The sequence below is a fragment of the Pipistrellus hanaki genome (genome assembly GCF_964339955.1).
Source record: "Pipistrellus hanaki genome assembly, chromosome: 17".
Classification (NCBI taxonomy): domain Eukaryota; kingdom Metazoa; phylum Chordata; class Mammalia; order Chiroptera; family Vespertilionidae; genus Pipistrellus; species Pipistrellus hanaki.
Genome location: NC_140519.1, coordinates 28994962 through 29013239, shown reverse-complemented (window position 1 = coordinate 29013239; position 18278 = coordinate 28994962). Strand labels below are relative to the sequence as shown.

Here is an 18278-nt window from a genome sequence, read left to right as displayed (position 1 = left end):
CCAAGATTATAAAAAATTTTTTTCATTTGATCAATCTTGGGGGAAAAAAATGTAGCAGATAAGTTTCTACACAGCACCCTTTTGGGGATTTTTTTTTTTTTTTTTTTTTAATGGAGCTAAAGAGAATGAGGTAAAGCTGAAACCAGTTTGGCTTAGTGGATAGAGTGTTGGCCTGCAGACTGAAAGGTCCCAGGTTCAATTCAGGTCAAGGGCACGTACCTTGATTTCGGGCACATCCCCAGTGGGGGGTATGCAGGAGGCAGCTGGTCGATGTTTCTCTCTCATCGATGTCCCTCTCCCTTCCTCTCTTGTAAAAAATCAATAAAATATATTTTTAAAAAAGAGAATGAGGTAAATAAAGAGAGGTTGTGAACATATGTGTTTGCAGTAAAGAAGATCCAGTTTCCTGAAAGACACAGTGGATCCCTTCTTTAAAGGAGTACAAACCTTGCCAGTTTGGCTCAGTGGATAGAGCATCAGCCTATGGACTAAAGGGTCCCAGGTTCGATTCCGGTCAAGGGCAGATACCTCAATTGCGGGCTCAATTGCTGGCCACAGTTGGGGTGCTTGTGAGAAGGCAACCAATTGATGTGTCTCTCTCACATCAATGTTTCTCTCTGTCTCTCCCCCCTCCCTTCCACTCTCCCTAAGAAAATAATAAAAAGGAAAAATATCCTTGGGTGATTAACAAGAAAAAAAACAAACAAGAAGGAGCCCAACTTCCTTCTCCACGTTTGTGTCTCCATTCTGCATGCGCCGGCATCTAGTAATTGCTCAGCAAATGTTTATTGAGCAAATTAATGAGAACTAATTTAAAGATAATTGAACAATTAGTAGGTAATGAATGATTTGTAAATTAGCAATTTATAATAAATTACAAATTGGTTAATCAGTAAATAATTAAACTTCAATAGAGACGATGATAAAATATTCAGTAAGTAAACAAATTACTGGAATGAAAAGGGGAACCCTAAAAGTTGAAGCTCTAAACTATAGCATATTTGCAACAGAAAGAAAAGTTATTATTTTCAAACATTGTAAGTTATAAATGGGGGCTGAAAAAAAATCAGATAAATTAGCAAGTCCACTGTGCCATCTTGCATAATAACCTATTATTTATTAACAGAGATTTCTATAATATTCAACTGCTAACTGCCCAGTTTAGAATCTCACCATTAAAATATACTTGAGAGGTTTTCATTCAAACCCGACTGTTATGCAAATGAGGAATCTGAGCCCCCTTTCAGATGTATGACCTGCCCAAATTTCCTTGGCTAGCACAGCCGGCCTTCTCTGCAGTGTTGTTTTCCTATTTCCTCCGATCCCCTTCTTCCCACTAATGTCCACTCAATCCCTGTGTCTTCAGGGCTGAGTATGTGTCATTTTTATGTGTTCAGCCAATTTTTGTGAATTAAGAGGTAAGTGGGTCCCCGATATATAAGGGTATATTTGTAACACTTATTCTTTTAAACGATGGAATTTCAAAGATAGGCACTCTACTATCGATCGCCTTCTGAACCTGACCTGGTTTCACCGGGAGTGAAGTGGGAAACAATCATTTCTATTGAAGCTGTGTCCAAGAAGCAAAGCAGCCCTGTTTGTAGATTCTATTTATTTTTAAATGTCCTAAGGAAATCCAACTTAAATGCGTGCAGCCAGAGGGGATAAAGAGGAATGGAGACAGATGACAAAGACTTCCAAGAGAAAGCCAGCTAGCTTCGTAAATGAAAAGTGGACAAAATGGTAAGGACACTTTTCCAACCAGGAAACGAGTTTATGTCACTATAGCACCCAACACATGATCAAATAGAAAAGTCAGTAAAACAGATGTTTTTCCCTAGTCCACCTGTCCCTGACATTTTGCTAATTATCTTAAAAAAAAGGGGGGGGGGGTATGGGGGGAGTTCAGTATAATTTGTCTTTCCCTTCTATTTCTAGTTAAAGGTGCCAATATCGTCTGGTGAATAATAGCTTCAGTGTTAAATGACCTTAAACAACCATGCCTGGGAAATATATCATTGCAGAGTTCTGAGTGTGCAAAGACAACATTCTCATTGGTTTTAAAAAAATTTCCCCTATAGTTTGCATGTTCTATAACATAGAACAGTTTTGAATTGTTAGTAACAGCCAGATATGACTGGGTTGAACATTTAATTAACAATGGCCAATTCATGGGAGTAAGGAAGGCAGAACTTGCCATGGAATGGAGCCAAAAATGGAACCAAAAATGGAGATGAAGGTATCCAAGGAGCTGGGTACTGCCATCTACTGGCCATGTGGGCTGAGTCAATTTTCTTAACTTTTCTAAGCTTTAGATTCCTCAACTACCATGATATCAATGGGGTTCTGAGGTTAGCTAACGTGCAGAATATCACTTTATAAATTGCAAGTATGACACAAATATCAGTGGGAAATTTCTTATGAGTAATGAAATCTATAAGATTCTGGGGACATCCTCAGAATAGTTAACTGAACACATCCAGGAAATCATTTTAGAGAAACGAAGAGATCTCCCTTTTATATCTACAGCGGCTTTTCTTTAGTCTGTGCCCAGCTAGAACTGCATCCTTTACCCTATAATCATCTATTTTTTTTTTGGAAGGGAGGTTAGACTTTGACTTGAACGTAGTGTGAGCATATTTTGTAAAAACAAATAACTCCATATATTGTTCCCCGTTTTCTATGTGCTCATCCGGATCATCACCGTGAATTCACTACCAAATGGCAGATTTGGGGTTAAGACCCCTCCAGAATGACTCCAGCAGTCCCAGCCTCCCCCACCCTGGGAAAGATTTATAAAGAAGGGCACCGTGGCAACACGCGACCTTTTGAAACTGCTCACAGTACGTCCTCTCCTCTGAAGGAATCCTAATGTCCTCCCGTCTTGAGTTACCTGCAATGTACCAACCACTGGGGAAAGACACTAAAAATTTAATGAATTTTTAAAAAGCTGCGCAAGCCTCTCTCTTGGAGGAGTCTCTGGGAAAGGAAAGCCGACAGAAAGAAAACATTCAAAGAAATTGCATTGCCCCCAAGGGTGGCATCTATAGAGGATGATGGTAGAGATTTGAAGACGTAATCCTTTTCTGGTGCCCATTTACCTGCAGGACTGGACCTACTACTGTCGCTGGCCACAGCCCGGGCAAAGGTGTAGGAATCTGATCAGCATCAGAGGCACAAATGCTAGAGAGAGACTTATGAGCCTCCCAACTCAGGGCTATTGACATGGAGATAAAGGGGCTCTGAGGTGCTGTTTTGCGAGTTTCTGTGTTAGTGTGTTGGAGTCCGAGGCAGAAGAATTCAGAACACAACTAAGAATATAGGACGACGGGCACAGCCAGGGAAGGGAGGGTGCGGTGTTGAAGGCAGAGGCATATGGCACCAGATATGCAGTTGATTTGAACAGTGAAAATATATCAGCATCGAGGGAATAACTACTAACAGCCAAAGAAAACATTTTGCATCTAAGAGCTGACATATTTTTAAGTGGAAAGGGAAGGCTATAGAGTTTGTTAAAGCATGGTGCCATTCTTATAAGTCACTACATGTGTGTTAGACACCAATTTGAAAGCATGCACACCTAAATGTCGGTGCCAGGGTTTATTTCTGGGTGTTGAAATTAGGGGGGAATTTATATATCTTTCTATATTGTGTATGTATATTTTTTACATATTCTAATTTTGCTAATATACAAAAGGGGAAAAAGTAATACTTAAAAAAAAAAAACACAAAAACACAGCGACTTCTAAATTTCTTTCATAACCATTGCTGAGAAAACATATTTGGGCAGAGGGAGGATGAGGTTAGAAGAGGGGTCAGGAGACTACAGCTTGTGGGCCAAATCCAGCCTATTGCCTGTCTTTGTAAATAAAGTTTTATTGGAACACAGCCACCTCGTTCATTTACATGGCTACACAGGCAGAGTTCAGGAGTTGTGACAAAGACTACATGGCCTGCAAAACCAAAAATTCCTATCTGGCCCTTTATCAAAATGTTTGCCAACACCTGGGTTAGATGAATTCTTCCCCAGATACTGGATTATCCATTTCACCTTGCTGGCTGTGTTACTTTTCAAATATCTGGTACTTACTGGTACCATCGAGATCTTAAATATAATTAATTCTCGGAGTGTGGGCTTTAGTTTGCTCCATTAATAACACTGGCATTACACTCATCACCATAAATGATGCCATCTGAAGGAAGACCATTTTAGCAGACTGCCTCTAAAAGGGTGTAATTTCCAGTCTCCCAGTAGAATGTAGGGATAGTGGTTCTGCAACTTGGGGCTCCGTAGGGATGAGGCACCTGATTTGACAGGAAGAGAGTACACAGTGTATTAATTTTCAAACAGGAAATGGGAGCAAAACCATGGGGAGGGGAGCTCTAATTTTGAAATCTGACTTCAGTGTTTTTGCAAAACACACAAAATGAAACATAGTAATAAACAAAGCCATCAGTTAAAAAAAAAAAGGCATCAAATGGATTCAGATGCTAAAAAGCAAAGGAAGACTTATCCAAAGAGGTTGTGCTTAATCATCTTAATTTATCTGATAGGGTAAAATGCCCAGTGTTTGGTGTAAGCAGCTAAGGAAGTTAGACTTTTGGTCATATTTGATTTAGAATCCTGTGACATCCTTAAAGGAGACTATAGAGGTAGAAAAAGAGGAGGAAAAGGAAGGAGCCTTGGGATCTGGTAGAAAAGAAGGAAGACAGACTGAATTTTGTGGCTATAAAACATTCATTCTGCTCCTGGAGTTTGGAGTGGGAAAAACACGTTCACTAAAGAGTGTCTTGCCCATCCCAGACCCCTGTTCTGGGTACTTGTAAGCGAGGTGTGCTGCTGGCCTTCTCCTAAGCATGGTCTCCTGATCTCCCACAGCAAGTGACCTAATTTTTAATATTTTCCGGTAATCTGAGAAGTTGTATGCTCTTGCACAACTCATTTAGCTCTAGGCTTCTGTTTAATCATGTGATCACAGGAGGTGGATGAGGTCCCTTCCAGTCTGGTATCAAGGGACCAACAGAGTCCTGCTTTTCTATCTTGCAGTAATCAGCCCGGTGCCTGGCCCACAGCGGTACTTATTAAATGCTTACAATTCGTTGAACATAGACTGATCATGATGATGGCAGGTTACATTTGTTTAGCCCCTACAATGTGCCAGGCACTATTCTATGTACTTTCCAGGTTTTAACTTCTCTTACCTCTCAATAAGATGATGATGAGTGCTCAGGCGCTGAACTTTCCTTAAGTCACCCAACTGAACTCAACCTGGCTTCCTCACCTGTGCCAGCTGGCGAGATTATCAGCGCTACTGATAGGCTAGCATGGAACAGGTGCCCTCTCATGCTGTACACATAGCTCTCAGCATGGTCTCTTGCCCATAGAAAGCCTCCAAGAAAAAATGAGCACTGTTCATGACATCAGGGGGTCTTCTAAAGCAGGAATAAGGCATTCCTTTTGGCTGGCACTGGTATTTCTCAGGTCTCAGAAGTCTTTGGCTTGGGCTCTGCTACCTGGGGCTGGCTGGGGAAAGGCAGGAGTATGGTGTCTGCTGAGTGACAGGGGTGTTGCTGGATAAGGATTCAGAAAGCTAATAGCCTGGTCCAGCTCTCCTTTTCTTGGTCATGAGACCTAGGCAAAACCTGCCCTTCAGTCTTAGTTTATAAAAACTGCAAAAGTGGTGAGGGGAGGAGACTGTTACCCAAGAGAAAATTAATCATGTGGCCGTAGGAAACCCTCACCTGCCTTGATCATAATAATTCTACAGTGGGCAGTCCATAGGTGATAGAGGGGACAGTATGGAAGTGTGTGGGAGTCGATTTTGTAGGTAAAAAAAAAAGAAGAAAAAAAAGATATTCCTTCTGTTTTAGTTCTCTGATCTATAAAACAGTTCATTTGGTGATAACTTTCACTCTTATCCTGTCAAATATTGTCAGTAATTGTCAATAAATAAATAAATAAATAAATACATGTCCCCTTAGAGCAAGTTTCCTTATGCTAGCTTGCAAAGCAGCATTGCCCTGTGATAAAAATGGAAAAAATAAAAATAATGTATTTTTTTCTGAAAGTAAAACTCCAGTTTTAAATCATGAGATTTTTTTTAAAAAAAATTTTAATATTCCTTTGTTTTATAAAATGATGGTGAGGGTAGTTTTTAACTTTAAACAGGATACATGCATAAAAGACTAAAGTGACAACTCTACGCCACTTTAAAATGATTTCTGAAATTAGACTCATCTACGAATTCTAAGTCTTGAATGTGCTGGTGTAGGTTCAGACAAGTGGAATCTCACTAAGACAAGAACATTGTTCCCTTTTGTCAGGGGTAATCTTCCAAGGACAGGTAAAATTACTTTTCTTCATACAAATGTTCTGGAGTCTTCAGGTTCTTCTTCCAGTGAAAACTGCATAAAGTGGATTTTCAAACTCAATTGCTTTATATCTAGATAAATGCATATCTATAGATAATAGATGAATATAAAAACCCATCTATCTATCATCATCTTTAATATAAGTGATCCAATAGCCAATAAGGAAGATGTAGAATGACATTTTCACTATTTCCTCTTAAAAAACAGTATGCCATTTCAGAAAATTTGAAAAGCATCTTGTTATTGAAAATGACTTGAGTTATAGTTTATATATAATGCATTTCACACATTTGAATAGCAGATGCCTTTTGACAAAGATCTACAGTATTTTCTTCAGGACAGAAAGTTCCCTTGCTCCTCTGCACTGTCCATCTTCCTTCTACCCCCTCCTTCAAGCTGCCACTGGGCTGATCTGCACTGTAGGTAATTTTGACTATTTTAGATTTTTATATGATTGGAATTACATAGTATGTAGTCTTTTGTTTCTTCTTTCACTCAGCACAATGTGATATTCATGTTGTTGTAATGCATCAGTAGTTTGGTTCCTTCCTATCATTGAGCAATGTTTTTGGTATGAATGTAGCATAATTTGTTTATCCATTCTGCTTTTGACGGACCTAGCTATTGTTTGGAGCTTAATCTAATTTGAGTAAAGCTCCTTTGGATATTCATGCACTGGAATTTTTATAAACATATGATTCCAAAGCTGTTGGGTAAATACCACAGAGCAGAATTCAAGGAACATTTAATCCATGTGTGATTAACTGTATAAGAAATGGGCAGTTTTAAGTCAGGGGCCACCACATCATACAAAAACAATGTACAAGAGATCCAGTGCTCACACTTAGCAACACTTGGCATTGCCAGGCATGTGAATTGTAGCAGTTCTACTTAGTGAAAAGCGGAACCTCACTGTGGTTTTATTTGCATTCTCCTGACCCGTGAATACTGCTGAGCACACTTTCATGTGTTTGTGGGCCATTTTTAAATCTTTGTCAGGTGTCCAAATCTTTTGTCCATCAATACCGGGTTGGTTTCTCTTCCTGCTAAGCAAGTCTTCAGGGCTCTACTCCTGCATGGGCCCTACTCTCCAGATTTCAGGGCGATGACTGGCTTTGTGGCATCAATTCTCTGATGGGTCCAAAAAAGAAAACCATTACATTTCAGTTTGTCCAGCCTTTCTTACAGTAAAGATCTGAGTGATGACATCCAAGCTCTTTATATATCAGAGCTGAAAGCAGCAACCTTCTGTATCTAGTGAGATGAACATATGACTTTCTTCATTTATTCTTTTGATGTGATGAATCACATTGATTTTCACAATGTACACATGACTATACTGTAATCTTTTGGTCTACTGCTAAATTCAATTGGTTTGTATTTTGTGAAGGTTTTAGGTTTATGCTCATGGCCTATAGCATAACATTTTTGGTAACATCTTTTGTCAGGTTCTGGTATCATGTTATTTTGGTCTCATAAAATGAGTTAGAAAGTGCTCCCCTTTTCATCTATTTTCTTTTTTAATTTTATTTTTCAATTACAGTTTACATTCAATATAATTTTTGTATTAGTTTCAAGAGGGCAGCAGAGTGGTTAGATAACATATACTATACAGTGTTTCCCGTGGTATTTCCAGTACCCACCTGAAATCATACATATTTAATAGAATTACAGGAGAGCAAAAGTAGGTATAGTTGTGAATATGCAAAACACCGAGTTTATTCTTGTACTACTATTAGTTATTCTTTTATTTGTTTGTAGCATTTGGTTTATTGTGATTTTCTTTATTGTGATGATCTGGAACCAAACCTGCAATATGTCCAAGGTCTGCCTAGAGAAGGGAACAAGGCCACGTTTTTTGAAGCAAGAGGATAAAGGAGGACATAGATGAACTAGAGATTAAAATTGTAGGGTTATCTCACCAGATAGTTTATAATTTCTCAGCACAACAGGAGAAAGATGCCCACGTAGGGATGGAGGGGTTAGGAACAGAGTAATTTATGTTCCTGGAGAATTCCATTATTGGAAATGTAGGCCCTGGTGATGTCAGAAACTTCCCTATGCTGCTTAGGGCTCAATAAAAAAAAATGTAGAGCAGTTCAGACAAAACAGAATTGTAACAAAAATACAAAGATGTAGAAAAGTAGAACGTAATATCCAGAGGGGAAAACCAATAAAGGTAAGAAAGTCTGCAGATGAGGCGCAGTGGTAAATACGCCTGCACTTTATTTGGCTAACCTGGATTCTATAAGTAGTATTCTCACAGGTGCATCACACAAAGTAATTATTCTAGTTCTTTTGACACCTGTTAACTACACACCCCACTGGTCTCCATGGGGAACTCTAACCATAATAAGAGAGAAAACAGCACAAGGATAAAGGGGTGGAACAGCTCGGAGAAGTCCCCACTGATGGGAACGGTGTTAGCAAATACACAGAGCCGCGGTCTGAAGGCCTGAAAAGGAGAAAAAAAGGCTTCCCCTTTATTCAACAGCATAAGCAGAACTGCCACATCCCAGGGGCTGCATCTCAGCAGAGTATTTTGAAGAGGGAAAGAGGTATAAACGAGCAGTGCTTGAAGCACAAAAAGGACTAGAAGTACTCATCTCCTTGGTAGGAGACCATTGAGAAATAGGACAGATCAATATTGACCATTTTGCAGGGGATACCCGTATGATAACTGTTTATTCTTGTATGCACCTAGATATCAAAAGGATTCCTATTGCTGTTCACAAAGCAGCCAACTCAAAAACCTTTTACACATTCAAAATAGCTTTAAAAAATGCTTTGTATTTTGGGGAGGTCGGAGTGCTTCACCCATGAACGTACGTCTTGAACGCTGGCAGGGGAAAGAACCCTTTGCGGATGGAGGATGTGAGGCTGAAGGAGGTGAGGTGACTCTAACAACCACCCCGGGAAGAATACCAGGCACCACCAAGGGTTGGACGCCTCAGACCTGAAAAGATTCTTTAACTGCGCATAAAAGAGAATCTGAAAAGCTGTCTGGGAGCGTACACCTGGGCCCAGCGAGCTTCCTCATCAGCATGCTAAGCCTGGCCTCTGAGAGCCGGGGAGAGAAATCTCGCAAGCACAGGAAAATAGACAAATCTCTCTCCTTCAAGCCTAATCTGATGATTTAAATCTATGGCCCCTAATGCCTCTCAGGTGTTCTAACCATCTTATGCCTTTTTAAGAGCTCTTCTGCGGGGAGTTAACACTAGCAGCTTCTCTTCTGATTAAACACATCTGCCACAAAATAGCAGGTACCTTCTGGACACAATGCGATTCGCAGATCTTCGAATAAAAAATTTGCCAAAGGTTTTTGTTTTTGTTTTTGCACGCTGGTAGTTTGAAGCATATCGTCAGTGTGTTAGACTTTGGAGAAACTGGGGGCAAAGTTTGCTTAGTACATAAACAAAGGCAATCAGAAAATGTTGACATAGTGAAATTACTGGCTAAAACATAAATTAAAAAAACTAAACTACCAAGGTGAAAGGTTACGTTTCCAAAGAAAGTAAAAGTTATGACTCGTCAATGCAAAAGTGAGCACATGGTTTGAGATTTTATTGAACTCATTAATGAGGAAAATGATGTCACCACCAGTTCAAAAGAGGATCTCAACAGCAGACATAGTTATAGAACCAGAAGAGTGAAACATGAATGTGTACATGGAAGGCAAAACTCACGTTTCCCACAGTAGCTAGGGACATCACCTGAAACTGTGCGACAGGATTTACATGTCTACAGCAAGAATGATCTTTGCATCGCTGTCAGTTTACAGAGCTCTACACCATCTCTGTAGACAAGGAATGAGATCGTCCCAAACAGTGTGCTATTGGTGATGCATCGTTTTCCACGGAAGCACAATTTCTCCACCTCCACAGACCACTAACAATTTTATTGATTGCTATCTTCCCCAAACCTGATACACTAGGGTAGAGGTTTTATAATTACTTGCTAAATGGATAAATGTCCATTATGCACTAAGCTAGGCCCTTCACATGCATCATCCCATTTAATTTTCTCAGTAACACTGTGAGATAAATATCATTGTCATTTCCCTGATGAGAGACTTGTGTGACATTGCACAGCTATTATGTGTCCAAGGTTGGGGGGTGGAGGACAAGATGGAAGGGTCTGACCCAGCATGTTATTTGTATTTACATCCACTATATCATTTGCCTCTAAATTAAGAGACTGTTTACACGTCACATTGATATACCGCACCTCCTTGATGAGGATGATACTGGAGATCCTGGCTATCAGGAGGACAAGGGAACAGCTTTACTCAGGAGAATCTAAGCCTACGTAAGAGACACATGAGCATCTCTCTTGCAGCCTTGCAGACAAGCACAGCATAGTTACCAGCCTGGACTATCTCCCTTCCCTGCGTAGGTGCTCATTTCCCACTTTCCATGAGAATAAAGATTGATGGATTCAACACTGTTCCTATGGGTTGTTGATTTTCATAGAAGTCAGGACAGCACCTCAGAAAGCAGCAGCAGCTGACATTCATTGCATGCTTACAATGACAGGGAACCGCGGTCCCAGCAACACTGTCAGGTGGAGACGATCCTCATCCCCTTCTTTATAGTCAGAGAAAGCCACAGTGCATCCAGTAACCTTCACAACATCACAGAGCTTGGTCGCAGCACCCACTGCCCTGACATGTCCCTAAGTCACTCTATGTTTGCACAGGCTGCAGAAGTGGGCTCTGTCAAAATGTCCTGACATTTTATTAGCCTCTCTGCTTTGTGGATGATAGCCTCAAAGGGCACTAGGCTTCTCTCAGCTTCCAGCACCACAGAGCTGGTAACTGCAGGCTGGCCCAAGTTCTGAGAGCTAATTCTGGGCACTTGGCACTTGTGATCACTTGGGAATGTTACATTCTATCTTGGCCCAGAGAACAGGAGAGGGGAGTGGTCTTCTGAGGCCTCCAATAGGGGAGTGTCAAAAAGAAGTGGACCGAATATTCATCTAAAGTCATTACCTCTGATCCCTAACGTCCCCAAATAAGTCCCTGTCTTTTCTTGTCAGAAAAGGGCTTAGAATGAAGTCATGGTATGTTTTTAGACACGTCTTGATGAAACGTGACCTAAATAATAGCTCAATGCCGGCATGAAAAAGGTGTCAATAAATGGCTATACTTATATTATCGCATTTCACTTTCACAATGATACCATGAGGCAGGTACTATTAGTGCCTCCATTTTCGGGATGAGGATGTGGGGTTAAAGAACTTGCTCAGGATCCTTGCCAGGTCTTGCCCAAGGACCCAAGGACACTGCTGGCAGTGTTCCACAGAGACCCCGGGTGCCTCAGAAAAGAACAGGATGGCTGTTTGAAATACCCTTCTCTGCCCCACACCCCCTTTCCTCCTGTCACTCAGCAGAAAGGCTTGGGAAGTGGGACCATTTGCTCCACGCGCATTGAAGCATGAGATCTTCATTTCCGAGGAGCAATATGATCATCCTCTTCAAACCATTATAAATGCTTACCCTTCCCTCAAGGGTACCTCATAATTCTCACCCTTAATGAAAGAGAACACTACTCTCAAATAAGATAACGGAAAAGGCTTCGCCCTGGCCATCACAGGCATTAAGAAACATTAGCGGACATTACCTGATGAAGGCTACCATAATCAGCCAAATGGTTCCTAAGTGACGGATCGCTTTTAGGGGCGGAACAGCTGACCTTACACAGGATTTTCTTATGTTCTTAAGGGAGGGAACTGAGAAATATAATCTAACACCTGAATTCTAAGCAAAGTTCCACCTCTGTCCTCAGGACTTCAGGGATGTTATCCAAATGGGCCATTACCTCCAGTTGAGGGGAGAGAGGAAGTGAATTAAGGACCTTTTTTATGCTTAAGTTGGGAGGTATTTTATGCTCTGTTAACTCAGCTTGAGCTACCCTTGGGTGTGTTCCTTATATACTTAAACATTATCCACTTGGTCACCAGGACTCCATGATAATCTAGCTTAGCGATTTTAAACCTCAGGGTTGTTCCAATTCTAGTTTTCTATACAATTTGAACATATAAAACAGACAAGGGAGCTGCTTTGGTTGACATGCGCACCTCTACCCACAGCACACTCCTATCCCCTGGGCTGCCTGGAGTGTATCTAAGGGCTCCAAGGAGCACATTTCGAAACCACCCATTAAGTCTTGCCCTATGGAAGGTAGGATCTGCCCCAGTTCTCAGAGTTACAGGGCAAACACTGAACTGCAAAATTAAATACCTTCTGCTTAATGCACCCCTTTCCAAAGTAACAGGAGTAAATAGAAACTATAGAGAAAGGTTAGATTTCAGAAGATAGCGAGGAAGAGTTTGTAAAGAGGCTGGGCAGTTAGAGCATTAAGCTCTAACGAAGTCTTAAATTGTGCTTTGAAGGTATTCATCTCAGGGGTAGTGAGTTAGTAATATTCTATTTACTTCAGAATTTTCCTACTTAGAATATTTACTGATTGATCCTGTAACCAAATTGATTTGATAGCTTTCTTCCCTTTTTTTCCTCTAGGATTGCTTTTATTTTTCTCTAAAATCCCTGAGCCCCTTACCCTGATTTCCACACATTTTTATATTGGACATGTGAAATCCATGCTTCTCTACAACAATGTCATATGCTTGCTAAGTGGCATGGCTCACTGGGATCTGGAGTTGACTACTCCCTTTTAAAGGAAACCCAAGCCAGAAAATTTCAGCACGAAGATGCTGTCTCATTGCAAGGGTATGAGAAAGGCCATCGCGAAGGGGAGAGGGCATGAAATATTCTGGAAGCCGCATACTTTACCAGTTATGTCATGCTGTTTGAATGACTCGCTGTAGATCTGGTACTGATTCGGACAATGTTTCTTCAACCACTTGCAGACATCCTGCTGAGTCCACAGAGCCACTGGTTTTGACAGCTTCACCGTAGATGACTATAAATAGAGAAGGAAAAGCAGGTCTGTTAAAGCCAGCCCATGCCTAGAAAGGCACTACTATTAGAAGTCCTGAGTGCAGTCAAGGCTGCTGGCTGGAGTCCCCAGACATAAATACCTGGCCCTTGTCCTCCTAACCTCAGCAGACCTTCTCCACACCCCCGGAAACCAGAAAGAAAAGCTCCGGGCGGGAAGCCCATCTATCCTCAAGTTATCATCTCGACTGGGAAAAATCCCCAAGAAGCAGTGTTTTCTGATGAATGCTCTGACAACAAGGCAATGGTGTTGCTAAGCAATTAATTAAACTTTAGGGGGGGAAATAGCTGCCCCAAGTGGTCTTTCTCTGTATTCCAAGAAAGTGCCCACCGCTTGTCCTCTGGTATCTCCAGGGCCTCGTACAACACTGGTCCTGGCAGATGCTAATAATTATTTCTAAAATGAATGCTGCAGGAATACTGCATACTAAAAAAGTGCAGGTTGGTCTGGCAGCTCTGCACTGAAGGCGGTTCTATAAAGTCTAGGAACATTAGTTATGCCACAGTGAGGAAGCAAGAAGTCAATTCTGCCAGCATGTGGGGAAAGGTAATAAGGAACTGGGAGCAGCTAGAGCTTCTGTAGAAGCCAACTAGCCAAGACCCTTTTCTGCTCACTGGACCTTTCAAGGAGGTGTTTAGAAAACCAAACCAAGCAGAGGTACAAGGAGCCCCAGCCTTTGACAGATGGCGGGTTACAAATACATTTGTAAATTACCAGCAATTAACTGTGCTAGACACTGGTCCTCCTCATGGATCCCAGGATCTTGCTTGAACCTATATAAATGCTTAACTACCTATTTAAAATTTTTTTTTTTTTTACTAATTTCAGAGAGGAAGGAAGAGGGAGAGAGAGATAGAAATGAAATATAATCATTGATCGGCTGCCTCCTAGACACACCTACTGAGGATCAAGCACACAACTGAGGCATGTGCCCTGACTGGCAATTGAACCGTGAGCTCCTGGTTTATAAGTCGATGCTTAACCACTGAGCTATGCCAGCCAACCAGCTATCTATTATTTTTATCCCTTGGATCAGTGTTTGCCAACAAAGTAGGATTATAATATTGATAGTTCTTTAAAAGCTGTTGGGAGGCACACAGACCTGGCCATAAATATCACTGACCTTCTCACTGGGGATCATTTGCTTTCACTTCTCTTTCAATCTTTCAGAGTAAGTCAAGGGGAGAGCCTCAATTTTGTCTGAGTGTGATTTAACACCTTTCTAACACCTGCCAGCGTGTGTTTTGACAAAGAGAGGCGTCCCTTCAGCCTCAGCTCCTTCAACAGACATCAGTCTATTTAGCATCTAATAACTGTTCTATTTTACCTTTATTATATCTAAGGTTGCTTTTATTTTATGGCAAATAAATCATGGCAAAAAATAAATCTTATTTTAGTAGTACTGTCTAGTTTGCTCTTAAAACAAACTTGAGTAGGTCAATTTTAAGGGAAAAAAAAAGTAAGGGCACAACAGTAAAAATAATAAAACAACAGTAAAAATAGTGGGCATGATTCAAATTTAGAAAACAGTGCTCAGGTGTTAGCTTTCATCAATATCTTTTCAGTTGTATGAATCTTTGTGCCATTGTTTATGAAGTAATCACAAAAATGCATCACTTTTTATTTTGAGCTGTGGCAATTTTTCTTCCACTCTTATTAAATGTGATAGATTTTATATATGAACACATATACACACATTTATATACATATATACCTACGTATCTGCTTTTCATTTATCATAACTAGCTTTCCTCCACTAATATTTGGGATTGATTTTCTCTCCCTTCAAATTTCTCCAGGGTCCGTGACCATGCTGACCAATCGAGTTCAGCAGAATTCATGCTATCTGTGTTTGTGAGGGTAGGTGACTAAAACAGACACGGTCTCTGTGTGGCTCTCCCTCTCCAGCTCCCTTCTTTGGAACCATAGCCACCATATTGTGAGGAAGCCCAGACCACATGAAGAGACTACGTGTAGGAGTTTGGGCCAATCACCCAGCTAACGTCACAGCTGACAGCAACCACCAACACCATTCCTCAGACAAGTGTGCAAACAAACTTTAGATGATTCCAGCCGCCAGCCTTTGAATCTTCCCCCCGGAAGTTCCCAGACACCATGATGCAGAGACAAGCTGTCCCTGCTGAGCCCTAAGTGAATTCCGGACCCATATAATCCATGAGCATCATAAACCGTTGTCTTCCTCCACTAAATCTTGGGGTAATTTGTTTTGCTACCCTAGTAACTAGAATATTAAGTTATATGCTCAGGGAGGATAGAATTGTTAAACCAGCTCTCCGGAGTGCCCTGAATTTAATAGATGCTCACACAGCCGCAATGAATAAGTGAATGAATTAATGACAGGAAACCATTCTCTCTGAGTCTGGGCTCATAGACCTACTGGTGATTTGTTCAGCAGTGAGTTTCAAGCCCAGCCCTAGCTGCCCTCCACGAACCTGTGTTGTGATCATGTGGCTCCTAGTCAAATGTGGCCTCTTCCTTAGACCTTCCATCCCTGAGTCAGATGCTGCCAGACATCTGCCCTCTGCTTTCCTGATTTTGATGACAGAGGAGAACCTCTGGCATGGATGATACAGATGAGTAAATGTTTTGTTGTTGTTCAATTTTTCCATTTGCCGGTCATTGCCTCCTTTCCTTTGCATGATTAGGGCACTAGACTTTTGGCTCCTTTAGCTAGAAATGCACTTACCACCACGTTTCACAAGTCAGCACCTCTGAATCTGGCTCTTTCCTGCTCTAAAAATTTCCTTCAGATGAGCTGAATGAGTTCATAGCTGACACATCATTACCCTGCAACCCCTTGCAAGTTTCCTGCAAGTCAAGCTAATCACATCTCTTGAAAACTCCTCAAACCAGACCCGGAAGGCTGTAAATTAGGAAGGGAAAGACAAGAGGAGAAAGCTGCTTATACAACAATATACTAAACCTCCTGGAGGGTCATTCTTTAACTTGCTCATTTCCTAGGAGCAAGGCACCCTCACACCCAGACAAGCCCATGCACCTGCAGGCTCAGGAGGAGACGAGCTCAAACATGCCCGGTCATCTCAGAACGCAACCTGACCGGCCCACCAGGTTTGCTCTCGTTATAAAATTTCCCTTTATCCCAAATCCAGGTGTTCTAAGGCTAACACTTAAAAAGCGGGGTCATTTTTCCTTCAGAATATACTCTTGCTACGTGGTCACTTGGTTACCACTCGCTTGGACGGCAAGAGACACAGAGCTTTAGACATAGATTTTTAAGACTGTGGAAACTACAGGGGTACGCCTCCACATAAACTGCTAGAGCAAATAAGATGGGGAGGAATAAAGATTTCTACTATGAATCAGCACTGCTCATCTCTCCTCAACCAGACAGTGATAGATTGGCCCCATTTCTGAGCCGATTCTTTGCCGTGGCTTTATATGGAATTGGTGTCAGTTTGCTCCACATTAAGAGCCACGGTGACTCCAGCTGCCCTAGTCTGGATCCTCAGAGCAGACTCATTTGTTCTGCCTGAACTTCTTCTTGTAGCCCCCCAGGGACCCTCGGGACTTCTCCAGTCTATCAGGATGCCCCATCCCCAACAAAAACCAAGAAACCAAGTCTGGGGGAGTGAATGTTATAACCTGATTCCTTTAAAAAGCTTACCCTTTATTTGTATGTGCAATTTTGAAACACCAAGCATTTGTTCAACTCACATCAATCTACGTTTTACACTGTCCCACTGGGCGGTGCAGAGCAGTCAAATCTTAACAGTTCCATAGTTACTTGAACTTTCATTTGAACCTTTCCTTGCCCCCCAATACTCACACCTCTCTCTACACCCAATGGATGATAGTTTTGTCTGATCTGCCTTGTCTCCCCCCCCCCAAAATAGGAGCCTAAACCAAAATAATAATAGTATAAAACAAAGAAATAGTATTACATATTTATTAGAAACAATAAACTAATTTTATAAAAGTTCTGTCCTTAGGCAAACATTAAAAAACATTTGTCCCAGTTTTCCCCCCCATGTGCAGTCTACTACAGCATTTTCTGCATTGACAGCTCCGGAGGCAATTTTGGTTGCTTTTGCTGCCCTGAGAGAGGCCGGAGGCAGTGTGTTGTTTTAACCTGGATGCATCTGACACCAAGCAGAACTCAGGGATTTCCTTTCGGAGTCCGTCTGGCCTTTCTACAGACAAGCTGAAAATCTATTTTACACAAAGACCTCACTTTATACAAAAGACACATCTTTGTTTACAAATTACTTTTTTTTTTTTTCCAAATGATTCCATTTTAGACAATAATTTCAGCTGTGCTTTATGGTAATTTTTGATTTGTATTTAACTGGAAAGAACTCTTAAATTTTAAGTTCTTTAAGATAAACCTGAAGCTTTTCTTCTAATAAAATAAATGCTGGGGAGGGGGGGAACAATGGTAAGATATGTACACATATAATACCTTAATTAAAAAAAAGGAAAAAAGAAGTTTGCTATGGAAAGAATATACACAAGACACTTTTAGAAGCTGAATTTTGAAACCCAATTACCCCTTATCTGTTTTGCAATATAAATTCCCTTTTAATTTATTGGGTTTTGAATTATAAGAGAACACTGCAATTTTAAGCTTTCAATGGCTGTCCAAATTAACTGGGTAAGCTTACATGAGGCCCAGTGGATTGATTGTGGAAAAAATAGAGAAAGCATAGAGTGTTTATACCCACTAGAAGGACAAAGAGAGTTTTATGGCCAAATATCAGAAGTGGTAAACATATTTGCAGTGTCTCATTTATAAGCAAGAATCATTTATCGGCTGCCTCCTGCACACACCCTACTGGGGATTGAGCCCACAACCAGGGCATGTGCCCTGACGTGGAATGGAACCGTGACCTCCTGGTTCATAGGTTGATGATCAACTACTGAACCACACTGGCCATGCGCATTGTGTAATCTTACTTAAGATTGAAA

The 18278-nt window shown here is 41.1% G+C and overlaps 1 protein-coding gene across 7 annotated transcripts in view; it reads right to left on the bottom strand.

Annotated features, from left to right (window-relative positions):
• The window catches only part of SAMD12 (sterile alpha motif domain containing 12), a 325419-nt gene that overhangs the window by 178396 nt on the left and 128745 nt on the right, over positions 1 to 18278 (bottom strand). For 6 of the 7 annotated variants that reach the window (XR_014793243.1, XR_014793244.1, XR_014793245.1 and 3 more), the window contains one exon: positions 13166 to 13295. Coding sequence is in view for 2 of the 7 variants with exons in the window: in XM_084864987.1 (XP_084721113.1) it covers positions 13166 to 13295 (130 nt within the window). In the remaining 5 variants the exon portion in view is untranslated. Of the gene's footprint in view, positions 1 to 13160; positions 13296 to 18278 lie in introns of all 7 variants that reach the window. The other variant, XR_014793242.1, reaches the window with a different exon arrangement.